The following is a 16,567-nucleotide window of genomic DNA, read 5'->3' as shown; positions in this document are numbered from 1 at the left end:
TCTTTTGACGACGGTTGGAGGGAAAAGAGGGACCCCTATGGAAACCAAAAGATGGTGAGTGGATTCCAGGGGAACTTAAGCGGAACTTCCCAGTCGACATTTGCACGGCACTGCAACACTTGCCTGTTTTGTCTTAGCGGGTGTGTCCCTCCCAGCCATTCGGAGTCAGTCGCACAGATCACAATGAGACAAGTCATGGATCTGAATGACTCTTATCTAATTCGCTCACTCAAATTATGGTATCTAGTGGGGCAAAACATTGTTCAATCTTGCATCTTCGAATCTTCGATATCGAGATTCAGTCCCATCGGGACGGGATCTATTTCACGATGAATATCTATGTCGGATGGCTCTCCCGTGGCTTTGACCATAACCCAAGAGGATCAACAGTGCATGTGAGTTAGACATTTAACGTTCAATATAGCACCACAATGTGGAGCCATGACTCTGTTGAAAACCAATTACTCGCTAATTAATGGATCGGACAAAAAGGTAGGGAATCATAAAGACTCGAGGTCACTCCAAGTCCACAACTTCCATCACACTCGTCTACTGTTGTCTTCCACCATGGTAACATGTGACGTATCCTTGTATTCCTCATTTTGCATCTTGTCATGAAGTCTTTCTTGGACGTCATGTCTGACCTTTTCATCTTCGGTCGGGTAGGCCCGCTTGAACATTGTCCAGAGAGAGTGCTGAAAGAGGTCGTCCATCGACTCGATACTGCGGCCCTTGAGCTCGGGCAGGCAAAAATAGACAAAGATGGCGCCAATGTATGTCAGAATACCGAAAAACAAAAAGGTGCCGTAACCCATCGTTCGCAGCATGTGCGGTGTGGCAGAAGTAATGCCGTAGTTGACGATCCAGTTTGTGAAGAGACAGCAAGACATGGCGAAGGATCTGATGCGAGGGGGGAATATCTCAGCCCTAGTACGTCGCGGTTAGTCTCTAGAACTATTCATGTGTTTTGTGACCGCGCTGGACTTACGCAGTAAGGTATGGTGCGACGGAATGCCCGAATGACCACCCGAAAGCATACAAGTAAATCCTGTTCCAATTGTCAGTAAGACGAATCATCAACCCAAAGCCTGTGGAAAGGGAGTGACCTACCAGATAATACCCACTATTCCACCAGCGGAAGTTCCACTTCCCGCCTCTACCTTGGAGAATCGAAGAAACAGCCCAATGTACAGCATGGCTGTGGCCTGAATGGTGGCACCAATAATGAGTGGAAGACGGCGCCCAACACGGTCCACAATGACAGTGACGTAAAGAATTGTCGTTACGAGCTTGACCACTCCGTAAACGCCGGTGGTGAGGAGAGAGCTAGAGCCCTTGGGAACACCAATCATGGCAAAGATCTCTGGCGCAAAGTAGTTGAGAGAATCGGTACCGGTGAGCTTATGGAACAGAAACAGCATGATAGCCAGAAAGAAACGGCGCCGGTTGCTGGCGTTCGTAGCTATGTCCCGAATGACAACAAGATAGTTGGTTCCTATGACTGTTAGGGTTGTTCTATTTTTTTTATTTTTTCGAACTTGGCATATGTTACCTTTGACCGTTTCTTGCTCTGCCTCAACCTGAGCAGTAATCTCCATGTACTCTTGTCGTACGTAGGGGTGGTCGGCTGGTAGGCCTCTCAGTTTGCACAAATTCTTCAAGCCAAGTTCTTGATTTACCTTTGCAATGAGAGCGCGAGGAGTTTCGACAACAACTACACAGAGTCAGCTAACAAGTTTTGTAACAGAGTTTGATACTCGCAGAGGCTTACACCAGATCAAAACGAAAAGAAAGAATCCAGGAACTAGTTGGATGCCAAGTGCCAGTTGCCAAGGCTTGTTATCGTTGGGGTCTTGATTAGGCCAAAGGCTAACTGCGTAGTTGACCCAGAAAGCAATGGCAAGGGCCAGGATGATCATGAGATTGTATGACGTGGTAAGAGAGCCTCGGATCGATTTGGGGGAGTTTTCTGCGAGGTATTGGGGTGCCAGCTAAAGTTCGTAGCAAATCATTAGCTCAAGTCAAACATGATCATTGCAGATTCTGTCTACAACCACTTACCATAGAAGTGGCTCCAATAGCTACACCTGCCAACAGGCGACCTGCATAGAGGACATCCAAGTTGGGAACCTCTTGCATTGCGCATCCTACGAGAAAGAGACCAGCCATGGAGGTCACAGCCTTCTTCCTGCCAAGGTAATCGGAGAGCGGAGCCGCAAGCAGAGCACCCGCAGTTCCTCCAGCAGCCACTGTATAGTGTTAGGAGTGCCTGACATTCAGCAGGCTAAACAAGTGTCCACTCACACATTGCCGCAATGTTACCCTCTGCCATAATGTGTTAGATCCGAAACTCCTGAGCACATATTGATTTTCAATCTTACCTCTCTTATCCGCTTCTGCTTCACTTATCTTGTCGAAACCGAAAGCCTTCCGGAATGAAGGGAAGGTCATGATACCTCCGATGTTTCCCTGATCGAAGCCATACGAACATCCTGCAAAGGCGATGGTGATTCCAAGCAAAAGAAGTTTAGAATTAAAGATCTCTCGAGGATCTTTCTTCCAATCAGGAGAAGCGAAGAGTGAAGTTCCGCCGCCCATTTTCGCAGTCTGTTCCGTCAAACTCGCAGTGAAGAAGGTGAAGAGTTGGGCGTCCGATTTTGACAAAACTATATCGAACAGTTTTGTGTGAAAGACAAACTGAAGTAAAGGTTGTTCCGTGTATCATATATCTGCATCGCCTTGGTTAATGACTCCTAACCGTTCGTAAAACACCACCCCATGGGGGAGGAGCCAGATACCAAGAGCCGAACTACCCCGCGTAACCCACAGTCGTCTCCTCGAACCACAAGGGCCAGGGAAACCATGAGAATCAACCTATGCAATAACTCGGCGAGAATGCCGGAAGACACAACAAGAGATTCTAGTTGAAAGGGCTTCAATCGCAATCATTCGACAATCTGGCAAAGTGATCTGCTCTAGTTCCCACATTCCCCAGGTTCAATATTTGGGGGCTTCTGCAACCCCAGGTTCCCATCAAGCTAGGCAGAATTAGGAAATTCGGCGACATGTCCTAGTCTCGAACTCTCACCCTGCGACACAAGAAGCCTAAGGACGGGGGCTTCTCGGAACGCTGAATAGCGGGGCCGGGGTTTGGGCCGAATGGGTCACTGAATCGCGGAGGAAAGTTGGAAGCGGGGATTAACTGACGCGGGGCAAAAGCATCACAACTTGGCATTTGGCACCGTGGATGGAATACATAGAATTGGGCCGCGGTCCACTAGGGTTCCATCATATCAGCGATATTCTACGGCATCATCATCATTAATCGTGCTTCCATTGACATTAGGTTACGTCAGTCGCGCTTTGCTCTATACTTCCTAATTTTTATCTTCGTTCCGGAGCCCTGACCGTAACAATGTCAACTCCTACTCTACACAGCGCCGCAATCCCCGCGGTAACGGTCCAATCGCACGCTTCCAACCTTCTCCAACTCCCCAATAAGACGCTGCTATGTGCCTGGTTTGGCGGCTCACAAGAGGGCCTGCCTGATATCAGCATTTGGCTTTCGCGCCTGGAGCCTGGCTGGAACTCCTGGTCAGCTCCGCGAAAAATATCTTCCGACGACAACCGCAGTTGCCAGAACCCTGTCCTATTTAGGGCTCCCAGAACTGGTGATATCTGGTTGTTCCACACCTCTCAAGATGCCGGTAACCAAGATGGCGCAGTTGTGATGGCTCGCACATCTAGTGATGACGGCGTGACATGGTCTGAGGCGCGCTACCCTCTTAAAGGGGTTTCCGGTGTATTCGTGCGCCAACCTCTCGTGGTATTAGATGATGGAACATGGGTTTTGCCCGTCTTCCACTGCCGATCTATACCTGGTCAGAGATGGATCGGCAACAACGACATTTCGGCCGTCTTCTATTCTAGAGACGAGGGGCAGACTTGGGCGGAAAATATCGTCCCCGACAGCATAGGCGCAGTTCATATGAACGTCATTCGCCCCGGCAAGGGTTCAGATTATGTTGCTTTCTACCGGAGCCGATGGGCCGACAATATTTACAGGTCTACCTCGACGGATGGCCTATCATGGACGCCTCCGAAGCCGACATCCCTACCAAACCCAAACAGCGGTATCTGTGCTGCTCGTCTGCCTTCGGGCAAACTGGTAATTGTTTTCAATCGGTCTGCTTCAGAGCCGCACATGGCCAAGAGAGAAGGATTATACGATGATATCACTCCAGAGGATGACAAACGTCCCAACCAAGAGTCTGTCAATGGAAAAACCGCCATCTGGGGAACGCCCCGAAAGACCTTGACACTTGCCATTTCTAGTGATGAGGGTCTTTCATGGACAGAAAGGGTTCTCGAAGATGGCGACGGCTTTTGCATGACGAATAACTCGAAGGAAAAGACTAATCGGGAATTGAGTTACCCAAGCATCTTTGTGGACTTGGAAGAGCCAGTTGTACACATAGCATTCACATTCTACCGGCAGTACATTAAGTACGTTAGGATCGAAGGCATTGAGAAATGGGTCGAACAAGCATGAGTTAGTATTGCGCCGATGAATAGAACACAGGTAAAAGCCCTCTTTGCATGATGCATGTACATGAAGTGACTCTATGTCTTGAGCTTTGAGTTGGATTTCGCCCACTAGCCTACGAAAGTCGTCACATAATTCCCTCGTACCTCCGGTTTAATTTACTAGTAATAGTTTCCACAATTGACTTACCACTAACTGTCTAGTTTCATAGGTAGACGATGTCACAAGGTATAAGAATCGAAGAAGGAAGTCAACATATTGTAACCCATATGCTCAGGTAAAAAGCGCCTGATTAATCCGTAAGACCCCAAGTTTTTATGATTGTGTATATAGAAAATGCTAGCAGTGAATCACGATTACTTCGTTGAGCTATGAACCAAGGGCACGAGCAGATCACACCAAAGCTAGGAACCAGAAACGTGAAAGTCAGGTCTACAAAAGTCTTAATATGGAGGTTTCACGTCCAACTATGCATTTTTAGAGACCTTTGTTTACTTTAGAAGCATGAGAATAGTCTTGCAACGTACTAGGTAAGGTCTTTTCCATTATTGGCCACCCATAGTATTTTCATAGCTTAGTGGCGAATTTCTGCCTTCATTCCTCACGAGCAAATCCTTTGCAAACATCATCAGTGACCCAATTGAACTGGAAAACCTGTTTCTCAATGTGTTGTTGTCCTCTTCAAAGCAATCAACAATCTTTAGAAGAGGCTGTACAGCTACTATCAATACTACCACCTTGTCTATCGCTTGCAGTAGAGCTTTTGGTACTGCTTTGTTTATCGCTGCATGTTACCCATTGAAACAGACTTGTTGCAAAGCTTTAAATGCTGTGCCATAAACCATATCTAACATATATAAGAGGCCTATGCTGACGAGTAGTTATTCCGTTGCAGACGCGAGGTGTAGCCTAATACGAACACGCGTTTCGGAGAGCTTCTAGATTGATAGCCTAGGAAATTGCCCACTAAGGTACTCCACCGTGGCTTTATGCCCCTTGGATAACAAAATCTTTACACAGCCACCCCGCTCATACCCTTAGTAGTGATTCGAGATACGAATACTCGGGATTCATCCTAAAGGTAGAAGTCCCTTGGCTGGCATACTGGACATTTGACCGTAATAGACACGCACTACCACATTTGCATGCTCTCAATCAACGCTCTCCACAATGCAATCCTCTTTTCAGCAATGTCGGATGATACGAGTATTCGTAACAATTCTGAAAAGCTCTTCACTTTGGTTACTTTACTCTATTTTTAAGACGACAAAAGCCAGCACTATTTAAATATCGGTATGACTACATTCTCTTTCCAAAGATCTTCAATACTTCTACTCTTTATTATTCATCTTCAAAAACTCACTACCTCCATTTCGCATTAGACCGTTGTACATCGGTATCTCTTTTTACGGTTTTGCTTGTTTTTCAACAATCGCGAAGCCAATTTTCATTCAGACCATACTGATTCAATAATTTCAAAACTGCAAAAGCCAACCGTTTCAAACATCGCCAAAATGGACTACAGAAATTTTCTGTCTCCCAGGGGAGAGCTTCTCCCCTACAAAGGCGACTTCTACCTATGGAAATACGTTCCTTCGATGGCTGCTGCTGTCATTTTCACCATTATCTTTCTCGCGCTATCCGCGTTACACACATGGAAGATGTTCCGCACCCGCCTGTGGTTTTGCATTCCGTTTGTTATTGGCGGATACAGTAAGTTTATAGCATTGGCCCAATTCTGAATCACGCAAATGGAGCATGCTAACGTGTATCAACAGTGGAAGTCATTGGTTTTATCGGTCGAATCGCCGCCAATAATGCAACCGACCAGCTCATGCCGTACATCATCCAATCCGTCTTCCTACTCATTCCACCTTCTCTCTTCGCCGCCTCGATCTATATGACACTCGGTCGAATCATAAGTGGTCTCGGATCTAAAGCCGAACTGTGCTCCATCATTCGAGTAAAGTGGCTGACGAAACTGTTCGTTATTGGAGACGTCTTTTCGTTCTTGATTCAGAGCACTGGAGCAGGTTTGATGGCCGCTGGCAATGACCCTAAAATGGGCGAGAATATCGTCGTTGGCGGCCTCTTCATCCAAATCCTGTTCTTTGGGCTCTTTGTTGCCGCGGCTCTCATTTTTCATCTTCGCTACCGCAAGAGAAGTGCTCATCGGAGGACCATGGACTCCACTGGAATAGTCGGGACTTTTGACTGGGAGGGGATGATGATGATGCTGTATGCAACTTCTGCACTCATCCTCGTTCGGTGTATTTTCCGCATTATTGAGTATGTCATGGGTGCTGATGCTTACCCCCTCAAGAACGAGTGGACGTTGTATGTTTTCGATGCCGTCCTGATGGTTGCTACCATGGGCATCTTCTACATCTGGTATCCTTCTCAGATCCAAGAGTTTCAAGCAATGAGGGACACGGAGGTTGTCAGTCTCGCATACGGACCCGTGGCATCTTGAAAAGGCTCAAAGGTTGTTGTTTACTCTGGTCTGGGGAGTACTGAGTAGAATCGGGATGCCTGTCAAAGCTCTAAGCCACGTGAATCACGACCCAGATCACGATCAGCTATTCTCCATAGGATTTTTCATAGTAAAGAATATTATGTAATATTTTTGTCACATGTTGATTTCTCGTGAACAGCTTTTTCGTTCCGTGGGCTTTAGCATCAGTCCAAGCAGCGATTAAACGCAACACACTCGGGACAGAGACTGCGTCAAATGTTTTAAGAAATCAATTTTGTCGTTTTCGACGATTGCATACCCATGAGAATCCCTAATAAATATATGTACGTTTGGTCAATTGGCTTTGCCGCGACGCACACTGTGCATCTCATCGAGTAGACGTCAGGTAGAGGAGATCGGTCAATCTTGCAGATCAGTCACACAAATTTACATTTAAACATTCCTGTCACTTTGCAAGTAGATATCGTGTGGATGTCGGCAACATGCTGAAGATACTGTCAGCTCATAGATCAAAACTGTGGGCTGCAGCAACCAGAGTATGCTGTTCTTGTAGGACAGAGAGCCGAAATCCGAAGTACCGCGGTAAATTTCCCCCTGGCTGCAAATAACAGATTGAATGAACAAGCCCTCAAAAGCCCAAGAAAAACGATCTACGGCGAGTTCTAGACCAAATTTGCCAAGTCTTTGGATATATTGTACTCATTTTTGTGGCAGACTATTTTGCGAGCGGTTGATGCGTGGCACAGGTCCGTTTCCTCGCATTTTCTTCCCTTGTTCCGCGCATTCGTATCTCACGGCCCCACTTCAATGGTTTATTCATCTTCGAGAACACTGGCCGAGTTTGGCTCACCTAAAGTGCTGTCGTCATAAGGAGCGCTTACGGTGTATTCGAAAGTCACTACCTATACCTTAGGGAAAACAGGCTTCCGTAAAAGCTCATTTAAGACGGGTGAAAGACACTCAACTCGAAATAAGCATTGCCATCGGTTCTGACACCTTCTCTTCACCACTGGTTCATGCGCGCTTGGTCTCAGAATGAAGAACTTTTTGATACATGCAGCCTTCATGGGCGGCGGACTCGCCGCTAATATCTCCGTGTTGTCACAAAAGGGCAACTACACAAGCCATACTCCATACGGTTTAATGTTTGAGGTATACCGAATTTCTCGCCACACAACTTCTATTGAAAACAGCAACCTGTCTGACAGTCATTATAGGAGATCAACCACAGTGCAGACGGAGGAATTTATGCGGAGCTGATCCAGAATAGAGCCTTTCAAGGAAGTGATAGCGCCCCAGCAAGCCTGGCATCGTACAGTGCCATCAACGGTGCAATCCTCTCCCTTCAGAACAGCAGCAATGGCGAACCCTTGTCGGATGCCCTCCCCAACTATATGCGTATCTCTGCCAGCCTTGGCAATGGATCCGATACCACCACTGCTGCGCAAATTGGCTTCTCAAATTCTGGTTGGTGGGGTATCGATGTCAAGGTTCAACCCTATCAAGGGTCCTTTTTCGTTCGAGGCCGCTACAACGGAACCTTTACAGCATCTTTGCAGTCGGCGGTCACAAACCAGACGTTTGGGAGCGTACAGATTCGGTCACAGAGCAATGATGAGAGTTGGACGAAGCATGCATTCACCTTGACTCCTACTACCGCTGCTGAGTCGACTAACAATGTAATCTCAATCACGTTTGACCCTTCGGTATGCGAAAGCTCTGCTGCGAAAGTAATACGCACCCTGTACCATTTCTAACCGTTTCTAGCTTACGGACGGTTCGTTGGACTTTAATCTTATCAGTCTTTTTCCTCCTACATACAACAATCGAGCCAATGGGCTACGGTCTGACATTATGAATGCCCTGGTTGAGTTGAAGCCGGTGGGTCCTCATAAGTTATGCAGCTCACTCTAAGCCCACGTATCTAATATTTCTTAGAAATTCCTCCGGTTTCCCGGAGGAGGCAACCTCAACGGAATTCTGAAAGGCACCCAGCATAAATGGAACGAAACAATCGGGCCTTTGCAGAACAGACCCGGAAGAACTGCTGTTTGGGGTTACTATGAGACTCAAGGTTTGGGCCTCATCGAATATTTGCAGTGGTGCGATGACCTAGATATGGAACCTGGTGAGTAAAACAAAGTGACACTTAACCATCACATATTTCGACTACCCGTCTAGATCTAACTCGCATTTAGTCTTGGTTGCCTGGTCAGGCTTGAATTTCGTCGACGGTCCCCTCTCAGCCTCCGATCTAGCCGTTTATGTCCAGGACACCCTCAATCAACTCGAGTTCATCACCGGCTCAAGTAGTACCAAGTTCGGGGCTCTCCGTGCATCTCTCGGTTACCCTGATCCATGGAAACTCAAGTACATTCAAATCGGCAATGAAGACAATCTAACTGGTGGATTGCCATCCTATGAGGGTTACCGCCTTAAAATGTACCATGACGCCATAAAAGAGGCTTACCCAGACCTCATTGTTATGGCTTCCGCCTCGGAGCTGACGATGAACATGACTTCATTTCCTGGGGATCTTGCGGGAGACCAACACAAATACACCGTTCCCGATCGGTTTGTGGGATCTAACTTTGGCTTTTTTGACCATTTTACTCACCAAACCATTGTCTCCGAACTCGCTGTAGTCGCACCAAACAGACCGGACGGTTCCGCACCATCAGACCGAGCTGAGTACACTACCTACCCTTTCTGGCTAGGTTCTGTCGCTGAGGCTGTTTTTCTTCTCGGTGCCGAGCGGAACGGTGACAGAGTCATCGGCGTGTCGTACGCACCACTTTTGGCGAACATGAACCCCAATGCCTCGCAGTGGACGCCCACGCAGATTGCTTACGATGCTGACCCAGCACGGACAACCCGCTCAACGAGCTTCCACACATATAAGCTGCTAGCATCCCACGTGTTGACCGAGACCTTGCCTAGCGAGGGAGATATTGGGTACGGCCCTCTATACTGGGTTACTGGGCGCAACAATCAGACAGGATCATTGATATTCAAGGCGGCCGTGTATAACAGCACCGCCGATGTTCACATATCATTGGATTTTGATGGCGTGCCTGCAGGAGCAACTGGAGAGCTTACTATTCTTACGTCGAGTAGTGCTGATGCCCAGAATGTCTTGGGTGGCCCCGAGGTAATTCACACCAACGTCTCAACCGTTGTCGCTGGCTCTGATGCCAACTTTGTATTTGCACTTCCTAATCTTAGCGTCGCCACGTTGATTGTCAAAGAGCAGATATAAATTTATCTGTGTCTTTTCATGGATATAGATGCAAATAATAATAACTAGTCTAGCCTACTTGCGCCAAGGCTTCTGCTTTTCGGCTGTTTCCAGCACACCTAATGTCTCCAGGGCCCAATTCTTCGTCGCATCACCCAGTGGCAGATATGGCTTTCTCATGTTCCATGAAGACTCATCATCGATGCCGATATCGCGGCCAAGGAAGTACCAAGCACCATATTTGGTGAGCGCAATGCCTTTCTTACAAGCCCACTCTGCATTAGCTACGTCGAACTGCAATTTCTGTGCGGCTTCGAGTTGTCCAGCTTTCCATAGATCGAATACACCAGACGTCGAGGCCGGAAAGATGTTCCCCATTCCCGTCACGCAACCACTGCCTCCTGCTTGCAGCGTAGGTAGAAGGTAATCGCTGCTTCCACCAAAGACACCGAATTGCTCGTGGTTGAACTTGCTTGTTAATCTCGTCAACTTTCCGACGTTTCCGCAGGTTAACTTGACAGCCACAATATTGGGGTGTGATGCCAATGCAGTAAGTTGGTCGGAGTCGAGATCAACCCCTGATGTTACACCAGGGAAGTTGTAGATGACAATCGGGATATCAGAGCTGTCTGCAACATCACGGTAATAGCCCAGGATCGCCTCGTTGGATAGTGCCTTTGGCCAATAACTAGGGGGCAGAAGTAGGGCAAAACTGGCGCCGGCGCTCGTGGCGTCTTTTGCGTTCAAAATAGCCTCGCGGGTCGACTGTGCTGAGATCCCTGCGACGATCGGGTAGTCTGGCTTTTGGAGGTCTTTTACGGCGCGCACTGCGGTCTCGATTATCGCCTTGCGCTCATCGGCCGTAAGAAGTGCGAGCTCGCCGTTCGTGCCCAAGTATACGAGGCCATGCATTCCAGCGCGTACTAGCGCTTGACACTGTTTGTACATAGCATCATGGTCGACAGGTTGTAGAGGGTCGCCGGCTTTATAGAGCGTAACAACAGGGTTGTACACTCCCTGAGGGAGAGGCTTAGACTTCGGCGCAATAGTGCTTGAAGGCATCGTGAAGGTCTCCAAGTAACGAGATAATGCAAACAAGGAATTATGGGAGTTGGAATGTGAATACTAGGGCTTCAGCATTGACAATTCTCTGTTGATTCAAACGTTAAGATATGAATGAGTTCGTGGCGCTGGTCCTGGCCTGACCCCTCATTGCAGCCAGACTCACCATTCGGACACTGTGGAGAATTGAGCGGAGCATCACTCGGCCATGTCTAAGAATGTCCTGATACCGGACTATCCCCCGATCTCGCTTTTCGAACTGGCTCGGGCGATCCGCTTATTCGTTGAACGTCAGACGTACCCAGAACTGATGGTACAGATGCCATGGATTCTACCGTGGGGAATAGTGTACCTCCTCAGGGAGTTGTTCGGCATTCTGGTGCGGCCCAGATCGGTGAGAAGGCCGAGTAAGCGTGGGGAAGTGGATTCGGAGTTGACAAGGGTGCGGCCGGTGCACAGGGAAGACAGGGATGTTGCAGTTTGGGAGACAATGCGGAACTGACGGTTTTGCTAAAGCGCGGTCAACAGCTAACGGGGCATGGAGTGCGCGCGGCTGTTTTTCAAAATCCCCTTTTTGAAGTTCTGATGACCAGAAATTCCATCCTACTTCGATATTACTTTAGCACCTCAGACAAGCGGAGGTACTTGGCAGCATTCAGAGCTACCTGACCAAACATTGAGACAAACATTGAGACAATCGGCACATACGGTAAAGCAAACGCGATGGCGGCCAAGCCCCAAGAAAGTAACCTCATCAGCCTCACCGACCTAAGCAAACACAACACCAAGACAGACTGTTGGATAGCAGTTCATTCTAAGGTGTGGGATATCACCGACTTTATTAGTGAGCATCCAGGAGGTCCGTCAGGTAAGTTTCTGTCCCGCTTCCTCGACCGAGTCATTTGTCTCATTACCTAAAACCCTGTCAGTTCTCTTGAAGTGTGCGGGCTCAAACGCCACAAAGATTTTTGACGAAGTTCACGCCCCTGACATCCTTGAGGAACTTCCAGAAGAGAAGTTTGTTGGTGTACTGAGGGACGCTACTCCAGACGTTCCCGCCATGGCATCGCAGCCAGCCAGTGATAACCGCACAGCCGCGTCAACCGTTGGCCTCTCTCACTCTTCTGTAACAGTGCAAGAAGAAGACACTGAAATCCCTCCTCTTGAAGCCATCATTAGCGCCCCAGACCTTGAAGTTGTAGCCTCCAAGGCTTTAACTCCCAAAACGTGGGCCTTTTACTCTTCTGCTGCTACGGACTTAATAACCCACAAGAAGAACAAGGAGTTGGTGCGAAGAATCATGATTCGACCAAGGATTCTCAGAAATGTTTCTCATGTCGATTTCAAGACGAGCATTCTTGGTTTTGAGAGCTCGGCTCCATTCTTCATCTCCCCAGCAGCAATGGCCAAGCTAGTTCATCCAGACGGCGAGTTAGCTTTGAGCCGAGGAGCCTCCAGTGAAGGGATCATTCAATGCGTTAGTTTATATGCCTGTCAAAGAAATAGGATCAAACTACTGACATTTTAAAAGATTTCCAGTAACGCATCATACACCCTCAAGTCTATTGTATCAGCTGCGCCCCCAAGCCAGCCATTCTTCTTTCAGCTCTATATCAACTCGGAACGCCATAAAACGATTGAGATTCTTAGGTCTGCGAGGGCACTCGGAATCAAGGCGATTTTTGTCACCGTGGATGCTCCTGTTCCTGGTAAGCGGGAGGCTGATGAACGCGCAGCCCAAGCAGGTACTATTAGATCGGCTATTAGCAACGCTGAAAGCAGCAAGGACAAGAAAGGAAGCGGTTTGGGGCGACTTATGGCACAGTATATCGACAAGTCAATCACATGGGAAGACCTTACGTGGATTCGTGAGGCGAGCGGTGTACCGATCGTACTCAAGGGCGTACAAACCGCTGACGATGTCCGGTTGGCTGTAGAGTATGGCGTCGATGGCGTTCTTCTCAGTAATCATGGTGGCCGCTCTCTTGATGGGTATGAAACCCCCTGGATATGAAAATCTACAGTCCGGGTTGTTTTGATGCTAACCAAACTGATCTCTAGCTCTCAAGCATCAATTCTTGTTCTGCTGGAACTCAGAGAACAGTGTCCGGAAGTCTTTGATAAGCTTGAGGTTTATATTGATGGCGGCTTTGAGCGCGGCTCAGATATTCTGAAAGCAATCGCACTTGGAGCGACTGCAGTTGGCATTGGTCGGCCGTTCCTCTATTCCCTGGTCTACGGCCAAGAAGGCGTCGAGCATTTATCACAGAGTAAGTTTATACCCATTTCACTTTCTACAGTGTAACAAGGCGACTGCTAACCAGTCAATCTCGAACCAGTCTTGAAAGATGAGATTGAAACTTCAATGCGACTCTGTGGTATCACGAGCCTCAGCCAAGCTACTCCCGCAATGGTAAACACGTTGGACGTAGATTACATGGTTATGTCTGAGGCGCAAGGGCGACAAAAGAGGCCGCTAAGAACACCTCGATCCAAACTATGAGCGGTGAAATTGGTCCACCCTACATATGCTCTTGTGTGTTTTTGTCTAGTCATACCCATAAATTAAAGCTTGGATATCCAGATGAAGAATAGTATTAGGACATACACGAGGTTAGGAGAATCGAGCGTAAAATTTTAGTAGTAGATGCCCTTCCCAGGGCGAAGACATATTCAAGTTGCAAAATGTAAGAAACGTGTGCTAGTATAGCTAGAGATATCCAAGATCTGTTAGGAGCGCTTAACAGTTAACATCTACATCATCCTCTTTTCCCTTTGGCCCACCGATCGTCACAACACAATCAGGAAGTTCCGTCTGTACAGATAGTTTAATTCCCGAACCCGTGACGACAAGCACATCCAGAGGGTCTAATATTTCATCACCTTACCACCCTCCATTATCAACCTCAAAAACAAGCACCAAGTTCACCGTTTCAAAATCGCCGACATAATCCAGCACCACAATAGAGTTAATTTCAAGCTCTACAACTAAGACTACAATAGAGTCGACCAGTAAAAGCATTACGACGACAGATGAGACTACCACAACAAGCATTGCTAGATCAACCTCTACAGACGTCACAACGAAAACTTTAGCAACTACTACAACATCGTTTACTACTGGGGGACCCACAAACGTTGCCACCACCACCTTCATGTCTAGCCTCGACTTAACAACAGGAACAACCACTTCGTCAGCCACATCATCTACAGCAGAAGCAGCACCGAAAATCGTATGCCCTTCAAACCCACGGCAGTGTTTTAGAACCATGCAGATAAAATGCGATACTGCAGTCGCAGGCATTCCTCGGGTTTTTGGCTCATTCGCTGCCCAACAATGTTTTGAAAGGTGTTTCAACGATCCAAGCTGCATCATATTTACCTATTCCGGGACTGGTTGCTCCTGACTTCCGATCCCGGCGGCAGCCAAGGTTCTTATCCGTTGACAGGATGGACTAGCGGGATCAAGGGAGACTGTTGACCGTCATGTTGAAAGTTATGATTGCAATTGGTAGAATTCTGGGACGAAGTGAGCCCGGGACCGCCGGTTTACCTGTCTCTACCAGTCTCGTGGGTGACTGCGAACCAGATGGCTTGGGCAACTACTTCAGCCTGCACTCCTACATTATCTCTGCTATATACGGATTATAGTAATAGACTCCTTTTCCTCTACAGTAAAAGGCAATCCTACTACTACTACCCGTTATGTATATCCAACCAAGACCCAGGCTAGGCGGTTAAGACAGGATATTTGATGGGATGTAGGAAGGGGTAACAAGGTACCGTAGAAAGGAAGACCAATCATTTAACATATTGAGATACAAGATAGTACAATAGGTACATTACTAAATAAATAAAAACTTATCTTACGTAGCTGTTTTTCTAGTACACTTATATAGGTGTTGTAGCTTTACTGAGGAGCTGACAAAATGGTGTAGGTACTTAACAATTGCCCGCTACTAAGAATAGGCCGGTTAGTGAGAGAATAAAACCATGCCTAGGAAGAGCGAGGATAGAAACTTGGTTGGCGCGCATCTGGCGAGCTGAGAATATCAGGTGTTCCAGCCCTTTGGACACAACAAGGGTCAGGGATCTCACCTATAATGAAATATAAATTAAATGGGTCTTGTTACCTTCAGGGAGCAAGCCCCCCGGCACCTCAGGTGAGCTGCAATCTGTTCTATGCCAGTTTGTCTCGAACCGTATAGTGGATGCTTGCGTAGCACGGGCCACCAACGAGTACTTAAACAAAGAAACACCTGCTGCACATTGATAAACCCATATCAATCTACAATCTCAAGATTACTCTAGTATCAATGGCATTAACCCAAAGGTTGTTATTAGGCATGGGTCGGATTTCCACCCATCAATTAATTTCCCACCACTGGCGACTGACATCGTCAGGCTCTCTAAGGCATATGAGCACTCAAAATGGCTCTTATAGCTTCACGCTCAAGGATACTAACGCATCCAATTGGGGGGAACACCCGCTTGCCGCCACATCTTTTGGCATGAAGGATGCTGGCTTCCACCGCTTTGGATTTGTTATCTACCGGACTGTATACAACGATAATGCAGCGTGGGAACGCTATCTCGAGGTGCTGAAGCTTGCTGCACGTAAATCTCTCGACATTGTAGGTGGTGACGTACTTCTTGAGCAGTATATGGATTGTGAGTGGTCTCTTTACTTAATTATCGTTTGCTCTCCTATATTGAAGTACTACGACGTTTCTAACGCAAATATTAGGGCCGGTCATCTCCGACCCGGCTTTACTCAATGGTGCATCCAAGGCCGATGTACGACGACACTTTAAATCTTGGTGCGCAGGCCGTAGTGAAGAGCGTGACGGCCCTGGCGCTACCAATTCTGGGGTGGAATGGCTACCGCGATTCAACTACTGCCTTTATGTGGACAGTAAATGTATCGATACGCTAGCCAAAATGCCAGCGAATAGTATTAAGCCCCAGGAGTATCGTGTCCTATCTAAGCCAGTCATCGCCGTCATTGATGCTGCTTTCGATGGGAGGACCCCTGGCTCAGACCGAGGCTTGTATCCTGATGTTGAGGGCTGTACTGAATGGTATGTGGGCTGGAAGTACTTTAAAATCGGACAATTGGTCTCTACATACGATGTTTCACACGGATTTTCGTTGGATGAGATTGATTACGTGCGACCGCCGCTCATTGCGCCTGACGGGTATGAGTCCATGCCCAACTAGGCACTTTGTTCTTCACTTTGTCACT

The 16,567-nt window shown here is 47.6% G+C and overlaps 7 protein-coding genes across 7 annotated transcripts; 5 read left to right on the top strand and 2 right to left on the bottom strand.

Annotated features, from left to right (window-relative positions):
• Positions 1-539: 539 nt before the first annotated feature.
• CTRU02_204225 (MFS quinate transporter) lies at positions 540-2,598 on the bottom strand (the record flags this gene model as incomplete). The annotated part of the gene is made up of 8 exons (XM_036728317.1): positions 540-927; positions 989-1,048; positions 1,111-1,495; positions 1,553-1,714; positions 1,772-1,991; positions 2,062-2,249; positions 2,305-2,325; positions 2,382-2,598. 8 exons carry the CDS (start codon positions 2,596-2,598, stop codon positions 540-542), a joined length of 1,641 nt encoding a protein of 546 aa, XP_036580026.1.
• Positions 2,599-3,415: 817 nt separating this feature from the next.
• On the top strand, positions 3,416-4,552 carry CTRU02_204224 (glycosyl hydrolase; the record flags this gene model as incomplete). Its single annotated transcript, XM_036728316.1, has 1 exon — positions 3,416-4,552. One exon carries the CDS (start codon positions 3,416-3,418, stop codon positions 4,550-4,552), a length of 1,137 nt encoding a protein of 378 aa, XP_036580025.1.
• Positions 4,553-6,060: 1,508 nt separating this feature from the next.
• CTRU02_204223 (RTA1 domain-containing protein) lies at positions 6,061-7,019 on the top strand (the record flags this gene model as incomplete). The annotated part of the gene is made up of 2 exons (XM_036728315.1): positions 6,061-6,259; positions 6,325-7,019. 2 exons carry the CDS (start codon positions 6,061-6,063, stop codon positions 7,017-7,019), a joined length of 894 nt encoding a protein of 297 aa, XP_036580024.1.
• A 1,068-nt stretch (positions 7,020-8,087) lies between these two features.
• Positions 8,088-10,281, top strand: CTRU02_204222 (alpha-L-arabinofuranosidase; the record flags this gene model as incomplete). Its single annotated transcript, XM_036728314.2, has 5 exons — positions 8,088-8,174; positions 8,240-8,728; positions 8,790-8,903; positions 8,961-9,150; positions 9,221-10,281. 5 exons carry the CDS (start codon positions 8,088-8,090, stop codon positions 10,279-10,281), a joined length of 1,941 nt encoding a protein of 646 aa, XP_036580023.2.
• Positions 10,282-10,335: 54 nt separating this feature from the next.
• Positions 10,336-11,322, bottom strand: CTRU02_204221 (dihydrodipicolinate synthase; the record flags this gene model as incomplete). Its single annotated transcript, XM_036728313.1, has 1 exon — positions 10,336-11,322. The coding sequence occupies one exon, from the start codon at positions 11,320-11,322 to the stop codon at positions 10,336-10,338; it is 987 nt and encodes a 328-aa protein (XP_036580022.1).
• A 723-nt stretch (positions 11,323-12,045) lies between these two features.
• On the top strand, positions 12,046-13,825 carry CTRU02_204220 (cytochrome b2; the record flags this gene model as incomplete). The annotated part of the gene is made up of 5 exons (XM_036728312.1): positions 12,046-12,190; positions 12,252-12,799; positions 12,854-13,314; positions 13,384-13,592; positions 13,662-13,825. The coding sequence occupies 5 exons, from the start codon at positions 12,046-12,048 to the stop codon at positions 13,823-13,825; spliced, it is 1,527 nt and encodes a 508-aa protein (XP_036580021.1).
• A 1,915-nt stretch (positions 13,826-15,740) lies between these two features.
• Positions 15,741-16,542, top strand: CTRU02_204219 (uncharacterized protein; the record flags this gene model as incomplete). Its single annotated transcript, XM_036728311.2, has 2 exons — positions 15,741-15,993; positions 16,070-16,542. The coding sequence occupies 2 exons, from the start codon at positions 15,741-15,743 to the stop codon at positions 16,540-16,542; spliced, it is 726 nt and encodes a 241-aa protein (XP_036580020.2).
• Positions 16,543-16,567: the final 25 nt, after the last annotated feature.

The sequence above is a fragment of the Colletotrichum truncatum genome (genome assembly GCF_014235925.2).
Source record: "Colletotrichum truncatum strain CMES1059 chromosome Unknown Contig_0002, whole genome shotgun sequence".
In the NCBI taxonomy this organism is placed as follows: Eukaryota; Fungi; Ascomycota; class Sordariomycetes; order Glomerellales; family Glomerellaceae; genus Colletotrichum; species Colletotrichum truncatum.
The sequence above is the reverse complement of the archived record's forward strand: the minus strand, read 5'-3'. Positions and strand labels throughout refer to the sequence as shown.